Raw genomic sequence first — 13,445 nt, 5'->3', positions numbered from 1 at the left:
TAGAGCAGGAGACCAGAGTCAGGACTCTCTGGTTCTAGTCCCGGAGGTATTCCTTGAACCCTGGTCTAGTTAAGTGCAGTGAAGCTTCCCTGCTTTCCCAGAGCCCTTCAGGAGCCTCTGAGTTATCAGCTCCATGGTCACAATAGGGTGAAGAAAGCATCTGGAGTCGCATCCAGGTGAGTGTGCACGTGCAGTTTGTAGCACCGCAGATGGGTCTGCAGTACTGTAAACCACACATGCAGGTGTTTGTCGCACTGCTAATTTGCAACGCGGTGGATTTTTTGATGCTAGGAGATCGTGGCGTCAAAAAAGCCTGCACCAGAAAAAAGTGGGGCAGCGCACACGGCAGCACCCAAAACCAGAGCCTGGCTGGCCAAAACCACACTCTGTGCACCTGGATCGGCACAGCTGGAGCCCTGGAAGGCCTCCAAGACCCCAGGTAAGGCTTCTGGAGCCAGCCCAGGTGCTGGCCCCAGCCTCCCCTACCCCACCCAGGGCAACTTGCTGCATGCCAGAGCGCACATGCAGGGGCATTCCCCAGGGACAACTAGCAACAGCACAAATATGTGCCACTGCTGTTTGTCCCCAGGGAACACGGGGACGTGCCCTTGGTGTCTTTTTTGCCACTTACTTTCTAAGCTTCTGCATTGCCTGCAGATTGCATTTACTGCCTCTTCCCACAGGAACACAGGACTAGAAGGGCCTCCCAAGCCATTGAGTCCCTTCTTTTTCAGGCAACTATTTATCTAAGGAGTCCCCAAAACCACCCACTCCAATGCCTTACACATGACAACCACATGGCACCTTGTGGAAAGGAAACCACATGTGTCTGCTGCCTGCTGCAAGGGAGACCAGGGCACCACCCATGCTCTGCCTTGGCAGCGGGAGGGAAGTTAGCAGTCGGGTACATGCTCCAAGCAAGAGGACCACACCTCATGTAACAAGAAAGGAAAAACCGACGTAGTCCTTGCCAGTCTCATCTGGGGCAAAAATTTCTTCCTCATCCCAAATGTAGCAATTAGCTTGGCCCTGAACTTAAGAGCAAGGCCCTCCAGCTGGGCTCCTGGGAGGTGAACCAGACCTTCTGCTGAGAAAAGAAAATGGAGGGTCTCATGCATTCACTTGATGCCAGACCTGGGGCTTTAAAGAAGACATGCAGGCTAATGCAAAGCAAGTAATGAAACAGCAAAGGGTGGTGCTGTTGGCTTCTGTGGGTGCAAGGTGCTTGTCACAGCATAGGGAGGAAGATCACAGGGAACAGACCAGGATGATTTACATCCATGAAACACAAACCAGGTACCTCCAGCCCACTCCTGCTTACTGACACCACCCCAAACTGCAGCTGCTCCCAATGAACCCTTGCCAGACTATATTGGGTCTTCACTGCACACTTGCTTACAACAAGGGACGGAAGATCCTTCATTATATAGGACTCCAGGCTCCAGTTCCCTCCTGTTGAGCACGTTTTGCAAACAAGGAAGTTGGAAAGCAAGCTGTTCTTTCCCCAACTTTTTCAAGAAAGCAAGACTGAGATACTGTGCTCAGCTCTCGTACACTATTGGACAAACACTTGGCTGGGGCGGTTTAGCCAGTGATGATCCTGCCTTGTGAGGTCCCTTCCAGTCCTACTTTCCTATAATCCTATGATTGCACTTTGGGAAGGAGGAATAGGGGGCTGGCAAAGCCGGGGAGGGCTGTGTGCTGGGTTCTTCTTGCCTAATTTTGTACTGCTGGCAAGACTGAGGAGCCTTGGCTTGTCCTTGGGGCTCTGGTCAACTAACAAAAAATGAAGCTAGTCTGTTGTTATGGCCATGCCTTTCTGTTCCCTATTGCCAACATGCCTTGTCGCTAGCTACAGATGGATGCCATCTTTGTGGTGGGATCAGCTGTGCCAGGATGCATCACAGCACAGCTGATCCTATAGGTGAGCAGAGACAGACAGTGCCTGGGGTAGCCTGCTGGCACTCTCCTAACATAAGTCAAAGGGTGTCTGCACAACAAGGCCACACAAATTATTAGTAGGAATAATCATTCTCACTATTATGGGCATTTGTGGTGTGACAGGGCAGGGGCATCTGTTTGCTCAGGCTTTATGTGCCTCCAGCAAAAATGTTAATGGCAGCAAGGGCAACATCTATTTGCAGCCATAGGGACCTGTGGGACTTTGGCCTGGGCGTTGGGAGCCTGGGTCAGCCCTGTCCTGGCTGGCTGCTGTTGTTTCCCACCTTGCTTCTTCCAGGCTCTGTTCCCCAGTGCTCCCTGCTGGGCAGTGATTTTAGTACCCTTGGCTTTTTGCATCCCACCGTGAGCACCACTGTTTTGTCCAAGTCTGGTAGACCAGTAATGTGTTCATTCTCTAGGATCAAGAATCTTACATCTCGGCGCCTCCAGCTGTGCTTCTCCTAGAACAGGGGTGGGCAAATACAGGCCACAGGCCGGACCCAACTTGCAGAGGGACTTTGTCTGTGGGTCCCTCGTTCCTGGCCCAGATGCCATCCAGCCTCTAGCATGTCCCACCACCTCCGGGTGCCCAGCAGGGCTGGGACGGCTTCATAGCTGGACTCCATTTCTAGGCAGCCCAGGCAGTGGCAGCTCCTTCTGGATGCTGCCGTTGCTGACTCCAGCACCATGGAGACTAACGGGGACCTGCACACCCAGGCCCAACCCATCCTGCACCCACTCCAGACCAGCTGGGACGCACGTGCGTAGCCCCAACCCTGCCCTGCTCTGCACCTGCTTTGGACCCACCCACCCATGGTGAGCAGTGGCAGCTGGGCTGAAGCTGCTGCTGGGCACAGAGGAAAAGCGGCTGCCTTCCGTCACCACTGCCGGGCCCTTCTTGCCGTGCCCACCCAGAGCCCATGCTCAGGCTGCCCCGTGGCTCCTCTGCACTGCTATCATGACCACCCTCAGCATCTCCTCCAGGTCACCCAGTGGGGTGGCGGTGGCATTGGAAAGGAGTGGCAGGGCAGCCTGGGCACTGGTGGCAGTGGCAGGGAGGAGCTGCAGGGCACGTGGGCTCTGGCTGTTGCAGGGGGAGGGGTGCTGACTGGCCTGCAGCAGCTCCCCAAAACTGCCTGTGTGGCCCACGGGCCCAAATAATTGCCCATCCCTGTCCTAAAAGCAGCCTGAATTTTTTGGTGCTGAGTGCCTGTAGCACCAGGGACTGTCAGCAGAAGTGTGTGTGTGTATGTGGGGTTCAAACCTTTGAACCCCAAGCTTGAATATCTAGGTGCCCAGCTATGGGCCTAGGAGCCAAATGTTGAGTGCCAAGATAAGAGATTCGTACCAGACCCAGAAGGGACCCTCGTGATCGGGCACGCTGATGTCCTGCACCGCACAGGCCAGAGCATTCCTGCCAGTGAGTCCTATAAGCCTGTCACTTCCGGCTGATGCAGAGCAGCGGCCTGATTTCAAAGGAGAGCCCCTGAACCCAGGTGAGTTGTTTGAGCTTCACGGGGGAAATGGGTCCCTTGTTCCTGATCTGTGCTTGTCTATGCCCTGCTAGCTTCCATACAAGACCCCTCCGGTATCGCGCTCTCACTGTTTCCGCCTGTTCTGTTCACCTCCTGACCTCCCCCTGGATAGCTCATTTAACATAGTTTTGCATTCAAATACATTTTTTATGGTAATCCAAGTGTATTTTAGGCTCTTCGCACAAAGGGTGTGAAATCCATTAGAAAGCATTAGATGTGTCAAAGAAACAGCTCATTTATATCCCTTGCCTTATGTTACCAACTTACTGCATGTTATCGCCTCTCTCCTGGACCCACACGAAGTGAATCAGTTCCTTCTGTTTGGATCAGGAGAATTTTACCCGGCTGCCCAACGTGGCTCGGCACCCCACCTCCGTGGGCTCAGGCCTTCAGGAGGAGGAATTAGCTCGTTGTTGCAGTTCTCCTGCTGTGTAGTCATTAGCTCCATTTCAGAGCTAGAGAAACAGAGGCACAGAGAGCTGCAGTGGTAACTCTGGGCTTTTGGTTAAGACACTTAAATGGGACATAGGCAACCTGGGGTCAGTTCCCAGCTGTGGCACAGATTCCTGGGTGACCCTGAAGTCATGAGGTTGTTGTGTGCCTCAGGTTCCCTATCTACCAGCAAGTAATACTTCCTGCTGGTCTCCTGGGGACAGGGGCACTCTGCAGCATTCATGTGACGTGAGCAGAGCATGGACTTTGCATCACTCGAGGAAATTTTAATCCAAATATACTTAGAGAGCAGTGGGGGCCAGGGCTCAGAGAGGGAGATAGGACATCCCTGAGGGACATTCGAAGGTAAAGACACCAGGGACAAGGACAATTGCTGCAGTTCATTTGCTCCAGTTCATTATCTAACGCTAGCAGGGTATACAGCCTATTCTGGGCTTGTATCTACCTCTCCACTGGCAGTCCCTGATTTTCCTGTGCATCCTTTAGTTTCGGGAGCGTCCAGACACCTGCTGTGATTGGCAACTGGAGATGGGCACTGGGCTGTGCAAAGGAATGAGCTGTGCAAGGGACTGACATGCAACAAAGCACCGCACATGGCCCAGGATGAGCTCTGAGACTCTCCATTCAAGCCCTGGCCCCTTGGTGGCTGCTTCTGATAATTAGTTTCCTTTAAAAATTTTTACAATAAAAAAAAAAAAATCGCAAGGAACAGGATGAGGCAGGAAGGTGTGTGAGCAAGCACCTCCAGCCTGAGTGGGGGCTGGGGGTTGAGGGGCTCCTGCTTCTCCCAGCTGCCAGCACTAGGCAGGTCTAAGAGGGGGCATGTTGCCGTGCACCCCATTAGGGGCAGCGTGCGTGTCCCTGGTCATGCTGGTTCTCCATGCTCTCCCCACAGGAGACGTGGGCTCTCCTTGCTCTCCAGTGCAGAAAGCTGTGCCGGGTGCTCACGGCAACCCTAGCGGGGGAAACAAATTGGCTTGAGCTTCCCCCTAGCACGGCTTGTGTTGTGTTGCATAATATCAGGCAACTTGCATTCATTTTTCTGTCCTGCTTTTTTTTCACACTGGACGTTTGGGTTTTGCTCATGTTGAGTTTCCTAAAAAACTCTTTGGGGCCTGGAAAGCTGACAGCAGATGCTGCTGTCACAAGCACAAATGACTCAAGTCCTGGACAACAGAGAGAGAAGCCCATTTCTTTAGACAGAGTGAGACTCTTTACGGGTTTTGTCAAAGCTCATCGCACCCAACTGTCCTGCCTGTGCTTGGGAGAAAAGACGTTTGCTACAGACTTAGCAGCCCGGCCTGTAGGAGGGAAGGCACAGTAGGCACAGTCATAAAGTTTTTAGCCTGGCCGGGACAGAAACCCCATTTTCTGCTGAACTGTGTAATATTCAGCCCCGTTCCCCTTGACATCAGTGCCCTCGGTTCAGCCCAGCTGCAGCATGGCTCTGCCTTTCTTGAGGAAGTCCTTGTCCTGCATGTCCAGGCAGTCCTCAGCTCCGATCACCTCGCTATCGTCCTTGCAAGTCTCCTCAGGGCAGATCTATTTTCAGCTCTGGTGAAGAGGTGGGATGGGGAACAGCTTCAAAGCCACACGTGGTCACCGGGGATGTGCAGGGAGAAGCCTCGGGTCAGCGATCTACGGTGTTCGCTCCCGATGGCGTCTCCGGAGCGCAGCCGTTCACGAGCACGGTGCTCCCCCAGTGACAGTCCCGCCAGTTGAGAGGGAGCCAGTCGTGAGCAACCCTTTGCTCTCCCAAAACACGGTGACCACAACCTTACTGACTCCATCAGTTGCTTGGGAGGTGGAGGCGGTGCACTTCCACCGCTCGCTGTGCTGTTTGGTGCCAGGTTCAGCGCTGGGCTCGTGTCTCAGCCTGAATCACAATCTTGCATGCAATTTTTTTCTGGGATTGCCTCAAAATACGGCAGACGCTCCCTGGAAAGGTCACTCTACTGGTCAGTGCTCAGCGTCCTGGGCCCCCATCTTGCTACCATCTTTCTCTTGCCCAGATCACCAACCCTGATCCCCAAATGTCCGTATTTTGCCTGGGGAAGCGGGACCGGCTATAGCGTCGGGCAGACACTTGCTGAGCGCCCCTCAGCCGTTTCTTTGCGTCCTTCCACGGAGACCCCCAGCAAAAGAAACCTCTCTTGCTAGTGCCGCCAGCAAACACGCGCGCACGTGGCGGCACCAGCCTTTCTTCGCCCGACTGCCTGCAGGGCTCGTGGGTGCGGGTCCTAGCAGCCCAGCACCGCTCGCGAAGACTCTTCTTCAAACCGATGTCTTTGCACGCCTGTTGTCGCCTCATCAAAGATGTGAGCCCCGATGCATTCCTCCCTCTGCTCCTCTCACAACTCCCAAACCTTCCTCCGCCGGCTCCCAGGCGCCCGCCCGCAGGCAGGAGGCAGACCGCGGCTCCGAGGGCCCCGTGAGGGAGCGGGAGCGCATCCTCACAGCCGGCTGCTGCGGCGGGGCTGAGGAGCCCCTTATCGGCCGGTGCCCCCGGGCGAGCCCGGTGCCCTCCCCGGCCCTGCCGCCTCCGCGGGCTTGGGCGCGGCGCGGCTCCGCAGGGCGCGGGGCCTGGTGCCGGGGCCCGAGGCGCCTCCGCGCCCCGCCGCCCGCCTGAGGCGGGAGCCCCGGCCGCGGGGCGGCGCTGCGCAGCCGCGCCCGCTCGGGCCGGGCAAGAGCCGCGGCTGGGACTGCCCGGCTCTGCCCCGCGCCGCCGGAGCCCGCCCCGGCGCCGCCGCGCAGCGCAGCGCAGGCTCCGCCGCCGCCGCCGCCGCTCGCCGCGCCCCCTCGCATGGAGGCGGCCCCTGCCCACGGCCGGCGCGGAGCACTGCGGGCACCGCCGGCGCGGAGCGAGCACCCCGACTCGGCCCGCACGGCGTCGCCCCGCAGCCCCGGCCCCTCCCCGCCGCCGCGCGAACAAAGGAGCCCCCGAGCCGCGATGCTGCTGCCCCGGGCGCCCCGCCGCCGCCTGCCGCCGCCGCTGCTGGTGCTGCTGGTGCTGCTGGGCGGCCGCGCCGCGCTGGTAAGTGCCGCCGCCCGCGAAGTTTCGCGGCCCCGCAGCTCGCCGGGCCGCCCGCTGAAGGTCACCGGGAGCGGGTGCGGGCAGCGCGCCCGGGGCACCTCCCCGCGCCGGGCTGCCCTCCCCGAGGTGACCCTGCAAGCCGCTTGCCCTGCGGGGGAGCCCGGGCTCCGGCCGGCCCGAGCCTCTCCTGAGCCCGAAGGGGCTTTCTGTGCCAGCCCGGCCACCGACCGCGGCGCTGGAAGGGACCCTGGAAGATCCTGGGAGTGGGGCGAGGTTTGCAGTGGCCCCCGATAGCCAGCCCCCGCGTCTCGCGTCCGCGGCGCAGTCCAGCGTGCGGGGGGCGAGGGGCAGCCGGGGGCCGCCTCGCCCCGGGATGATGCCTTCTGCTTAGGACACTTGTGTTACGGGCTGAATTCTCCTCTCCCCAGATGTGCCAAAACGATTGTTTTTGTGCGCGCTGTGCCCTGCTCCCTGGAAGTCCCACAGGATGCCTCAGTGACCGGGGCTCTCCAAATCGGCTCTTGTGCCGGGAGGCATTTATAAAGCCCCAGGGAAGCACGCAGGAGCCTCCTAACCTCGTCCTCTCTCCTTTTAAGAGAAGAAAGCCACGGGGAACTGGCTCCTGGCCAGCAAATGACCCTGTATATTAAATAACATTGTCCTCTTACTCGGTTTTGATGGCAGTTCTCTTGTGCTTCCGCCAAGTCTTTTCTTTTCATATTTCTCAGCGCTGTGATCTAAGATTCGTGTTTAAAAGAGGTTCGTTCCTTTGATAATTAAAAACGCTGGCAAATAAGTGCTTGGGGAGATTTTCAGACTAACGTAACAATTGCTACTTTGAATGAATGATGCAAACTCGCAGGACGACTTTGACAATCTCTATTTTTTGTTTTTCCCCCTGTCCCTCTGTTGCTGTGATGATTTTAAATAAGGCCCTTGGTAAGGTGCCAGGTATTTTTCATAGACACACACACACACACATTTATAAATGGGTTTTCCAGCAATTATTATTTATCTCAACAGAGACAGATGCAACTTTTTTTTCTAATGAGGCTGGTGAGCTGGATATTGAATATGCAATAAGGTGTGTGATTTATTTGTGTGAACAAACCTGCACTATAAATATTGTGAATGCTTCTGGTAAAGCCGTACAGTTGGTCATGCCGTGTATCAGTAGGTAGTTTATTAAATCGAACATCGCATTTTGCCACTGATCTGTGGGACGCTTAGTTAAACTAACAGGTTTATTATTTCTCTTTTTCCGTGTCGGCAAAGAAATGAGCTGCTGGAGCTCCAAGTTGTCTATCAGGCCAGGCGGGTGGGCGTTACCTGATGAGATGAGGCTGCTCCCTCTGGGGATCGGTACTCAGGCGAGCCACGTTTGGGTGCTTGCATCCAACAGGAAGGCCAAGCAATGGGTTATTCTTGGTTAACTCGTGACGGGTTGTACCGTGCATGATCGGAGCTTGCTTATAAAAAATCTCCCAGACTTCCCCTCCCACCCCACATATTCACATCCCAGTCCCCAGCTCAGCTCTGCCTTCCCGTCTCGCTCATGGGACTTTGTATCCCCAGCGCTGAGGGCTGCTAATGCTTCTCTCCAATTTCTTAGACGTTATTTAAACGATGGGGTGTTCTTGACTGGCAGCTCTGCCAGCTGTTTGCTCAAAGTGTAATAGCTGTGAGCTTAGATTTTTTTCATGACCTGTCTTAGAGCTGAATTTTCTGGGAGCGTTCCTCGGGTAGGCAAGAGATGGAGCACTGGTGTAATGGGTAGAGGGGATTCTCTTGAGGATGCTGGACCCAGGCAGACCCTGTGGTTCCCTACCTCCCAGGATGACTAGCACCAGTTTGGACCCAAAATTACCGCTTGACCGTGCATGGACCCTTTCATCCAGGAGTGGGTTCTTCCTCTGAATGGCTGATGCCAGAACACCTCCCACTGGCTCCCTGGTTCCCCATGACATGTTGTCTTGACATCCAGAGAAGACTGTTTTTGCCGTGCCAGGCCCCTACTCTGACATGAGTCCACGCCAGAGGGAGATCAGGATCTAGCTGGTCACTGTGGGAGCAGCTCACTTGAGCAGGCCTACAGGGCGGTGACGTGACTAGTGTTTTGGGGCCACAGAGGAATTGTAGGTGATTGTGGGGGTTTGCCTCTCGTTCCCCTGGTGCATGCCCAGGGTCTCCAGGTGACTGCGTACCAACATGTGTGATGTACCGCAGCTTGGGGCAGGACCGGTGCTGAGCTCTGTCCACCTCTTCAGCGTTAATGTGAGTCTGCATCTACGTGCATCTGGTATTTCCAAGTATAATGCCACACATGCACACTAGCACTGCTCTCGCATGAGTCGGCGACACTGCCTTTGGGACAGGCATCCCAGGGCTTCCCATGCTTGCCCAAAATGTGATGCATTGAATCCTATTATCATCACTCTCAAGTCTAGGCTTGCCCACGGGGTCTCCCCAAGCCCCAGTGTAGACTCCACAGTCCTAGAAGGGGTGTTGACTCTGCTCGCCTCCACGCTCTCCTGATTTCTGCCCGTTGCACCTTGAATGGAAGGATAAAATGGTCCTTAATTGCCATTTCCCCATTGGGAGGGAACGCTATGATTTTATGAGCTGCAAGAAGCGATGCTAGTGCAAAGTTAGCAACTCCGCAAACAGGGTGTGAATACAGTCTGCTGGCTGACTAGAAACCTGCTGGCTGGGAGACGGTTGATTTAGGATGGAGATGAGATGAAATGCATGTAACAAAGTGTTGCTTTAAGTGGTTTTCCCTGGAGCCCATCATTATGCTGCCAGTCAGCCAAAAAGGGTCCATAACATATGGCTCTGCTGTCCTCCAGTACGGGTGCTGCCTTTTAATTTCATGGACAAACACATAACCCTCTGCTGTCATTGAGAACACTGGGTGTGTAATGCAATGTCTTGAGGTGGCTTCGTAGCTAATCATCTTGCTGTGGCACCAGGTTGGGAGTTGATGCTGTTTTGCTGGCTTTGAAACAGATACGGGGACTCCTGAGTGCACCCTGAATCTGTTTTCAGCCCTAAATAGGTAACCAGATCCTGCGTGTCCCAGGCTGGCTTCTGCACATGTCCAAGCTGCGTGTTATCCCTGGATCCCCCCGGCTGGCGTCTGATTTTGTGTGTGCCTCTATTGTCTCTGTGTTTGGGGAGCGTGGTAAGGAATGCTGGAGCGCAGGCACTTTGTGTGCTCACTCTGGGGCGTGGGTGGCAGTGGGGAAGCTGGTCCAACAAAGCTCCAGTGTCCTGGCTTCTAACCATTCACCACTGGCTGCTCAAGGCTTTGAAACGGCTTGTGCAAGGACGGAGTGAAAGTCAGGCCATTACATATGGCTGGGGGCTGCCCCTCAGCGTCCTGCACCGGAGAGCACAAATTAGCTGCCTCCTTGGCAAACAGTTCCCCACTACAGCCCTCTCTGACTCACCAGGCCTGGCACAGCGGAGAGGGCTGGCAGGAAAAGGGCTGTCTGGGTGGTGCCCAGAACAGGGGCAGGCAATTATTTTGGGCGGAGGGCCGCTTACCAAGTTTTGGCAAGCTGTCACGGGCTACAAAGGTAGCCCCTCCCCTTGACAGGTGCCCCGCCCCCTGGTCACCATCTTGGGACACGACGTCCCACCCCTAGCACCCAATCTTTGCCTTTGGAAGTCCTTCCCCTTGCCTCCCCCCACCCCTGAAGTACTTCTTTCAGCAACAGTTTTCCATCTTGGTACCAGAAAAATACCAAATTATATTCTAAAGATCAAACATTTACTATGATGTTCTTTAATTTGATTTAAAAAAAAAATTTTGATCTGATTTACATGCGTTTGTGTAGTGTACATAGAGGTGATTGCACAGTAGTTTAAAACCATGCAGTCTTACTCTTGTATATTGTGGAGGGGTGTGGGTGGGTGGGTATAGGTATGTGGGTATCGAGGGCGTGGGTGGGTGTGGGGTTTGTGGGGGCATGTGTGCACGGGTGGAGTGTGGCTGGGGAGGGTTGTAGCATGTGTGCAGGGTGAGGATTTGCCCACAGCGTCCCTGTGGCAGGCAGAGCCCCCTGCAGTACTCCTTCCAGCCCGGGCTCCGGGCTTCTGCTGCTCCTGGCCTTGGGGCACCAGCGTGGACCTGTGCTCCCGCTCGCCACTGCTTCCACCTCGTCTGCCACTACTGCCCTTCTGCCACTTCCCCATTCCCCCCCCACCAGCTTGCTGCTTATGTCCCAGCTGCATGGCTGAGACTACAGGACGCAGAAGAAGCTGGACAGGTCCAGCGAGCCCCGCATGGAGCCAGCTGAGAATCACAGGGGCCAGGCCGGCTCCTGCTGCGTCCTGCGGCCTGGTGCTGCAGCTGGGAACCACGTGGTGCCGATGTGGCCGGCGGGAGATAGAGGGAGCTCTGTCAGCGGTGAGCAAATGGCCGCAGCAGGTGGGGGGCAGTGGCAGTGAGTGGGTGTGCGAAGCACAGTGACAGGTGGATGGGAGCGCAGGGCCTGCACGGTGCACTGGCGGGGCCCAGAGCAGGGTGGCAGGAGCACAGGGGTGGGGCCAGCAGGGCCCTGTGGAGCCAGGCTGGGCTGTGCCAGCAGGGAGAGGGGGAGTCGACCTGGCTCCAGAGCCCCAGTGCTCCTGCTGTCCCGCTCTGAACCCCTGCTGGCCCTGGCCTCGGTGCACCGGCATGGGCCGTGTGCTCCCGCCTGGCTGTTGCTGGGTTCTGCATGCTCGCTAGCTGCCCCTTCCCCCTGCCTACTGCTGCTTTCACCGCTTCCCTGCCCATGGCTACTGCTGGCCACTCTGGCCGTGGCTCTCGGCTGCAGCACTGGGACCGCAGCAGCCAGCTCGGGCCAGCCCTGAGGACTGGGGCAATCCCCTGCCTCCCCTCCCCATGGCAGCTGAATTTCCTTCCAGCGCAGGGAGGCAGGAACAGTCCCAGGCCAGAACCCTCTGCTCTGTACAGGGCTTCTGGCTGGGGGCTGGGTTGCTGGGCCTTGCTTCTGCAGCCAATTGGTTCTGCCAGTGGCTTCCCCTGGGTATTGTCGTCCCGGGGCTCCTGTCATCTTTGACAGGCAGTCAGGAGCAGATAAATATTAATTTTCTAAATTTTTTTAGGGGACCCATGGGCTGGATAGAATGGCCTGGCAGGCTGGATCCAGCCCACGAGCCAAATTTTGCCACCCCGGAGGCCTAAAGTGGACACGGAGTAAGCATCAATTCCAGCCCCACTGATTAAGGTCTGTGGATGATGGTATTACTCCCTAAATGCAGGGGAATCCACAGCAAACAACCTTCTCCCTGAACCCCATCCCAGGACAAACCTCAGATCCTGATCCTCCAACCCCACATCGATGCAGCCCTCACCATTGCTGATGCTGCCTGTTTTACTCTGGCTAGATGATCTGACCACTGTGGCCAATAAGGGAGGTGGTTTAGCAGCTAGGGCATGAGACTGCAGCCAAAGGTGAAGGGAAGGGAGACTGAGGCAGGGTTGGGGCCAGGGCGTGGGGTATTCTGAAATACATGCATGAGCCTGGGCCAAGAGCTCATCAGCCTGCCTTGGATAGGAGCCTGAGCGATTGGGCCGCTGGCTTTGGCTGCTTGCAATTCTTTTGTTGGGTCCAGCGCTCTCTGCTTATGCTGTGGTAGATGCCAGGGGGAACGATTGACCTGTTCCCTGGGCATGGTGTGACCCAGAGATTGCGAGTAACCGGGTCCTCTGGCGATGCTGGCTGGCACTCAGCCCCTTACCTTAGGCTTATCAGCACTTATTGCTTGCATGAATATCTGGTGGGAGCTCGGCTGTTTTTGTGCTCCTGCTCCCTCCAGGTGTCTGCCTGGCGCCAAGTAGAGCCGGGGACTCTGGAGGGCGTTGGCTGAGTTACTTGCTCAGCAGTCGACAGTGGCCCCTGCAGCAGGGACATGTCTGGGATGTTGTTGTTCTTGAACTACAGGCATCCAATCTCTCTCCTGTCCCCTGCACTCAGGGCAGTGTGAAGGTGGAGGGGGGCAATCATCTTATTATTCGGTTTATTATACATGCAGACGAAGGTTCCTGAATTGGTCCTGGCTTCTCAGGTGCTTGGAACTGATTTCCCCTCTGCACCTTGAGGACGGAAAGGGCATCACTTTTGTTTCTTCTTTTGCTTAATGGTACAGGTAGGAGACTACAGCTTTTTTTGTATGGTTGGGTGTCAGCATGTCTCCAGAGGCCATCGCTGACACGGGTGCACATACATGGGTCAGGGTCAAAAGTGGTTTATTTTGGAGGCCAATCTGAGACATCTAAGAGGGCCTGATGGCCAAAGCTGAGCACCCGCCTCCTGGGAACTGGGGCTTTTGGGGAGATTTCAGGTTGAGTGCCCAAAATCGTCCCCTTCAGAAGAGCTTGGCAACTGTATGTGAGAGGGAGTGAGCTTTAGGTCTTGCAGCAAAGCGAACAGGCATTGGGGCACAGGATAAACCTTGACTGGGATCTAGTA

The 13,445-nt window shown here is 56.0% G+C and overlaps 1 protein-coding gene across 1 annotated transcript in view; it reads left to right on the top strand.

Moving 5' to 3' along the window:
* Positions 1 to 3,679: 3,679 nt before the first annotated feature.
* The window catches only part of SDC3 (syndecan 3), a 190,371-nt gene continuing 180,605 nt past the window's right edge, over positions 3,680 to 13,445 (top strand). The window contains exon 1 of the mRNA XM_090056897.1: positions 3,680 to 6,963. Coding sequence (XP_089913023.1) covers positions 6,733 to 6,963 — 231 coding nt within the window. The 5' untranslated portion in view covers positions 3,680 to 6,732. The remainder of the gene's footprint in view (positions 6,964 to 13,445) is intronic.

This window comes from Crocodylus siamensis, chromosome 7 (assembly GCF_052110815.1).
Source record: "Crocodylus siamensis isolate JL-2025a chromosome 7, ASM5211081v1, whole genome shotgun sequence".
Classification (NCBI taxonomy): Eukaryota; Metazoa; Chordata; order Crocodylia; family Crocodylidae; genus Crocodylus; species Crocodylus siamensis.
The sequence above is the reverse complement of the archived record's forward strand: the minus strand, read 5'-3'. Positions and strand labels throughout refer to the sequence as shown.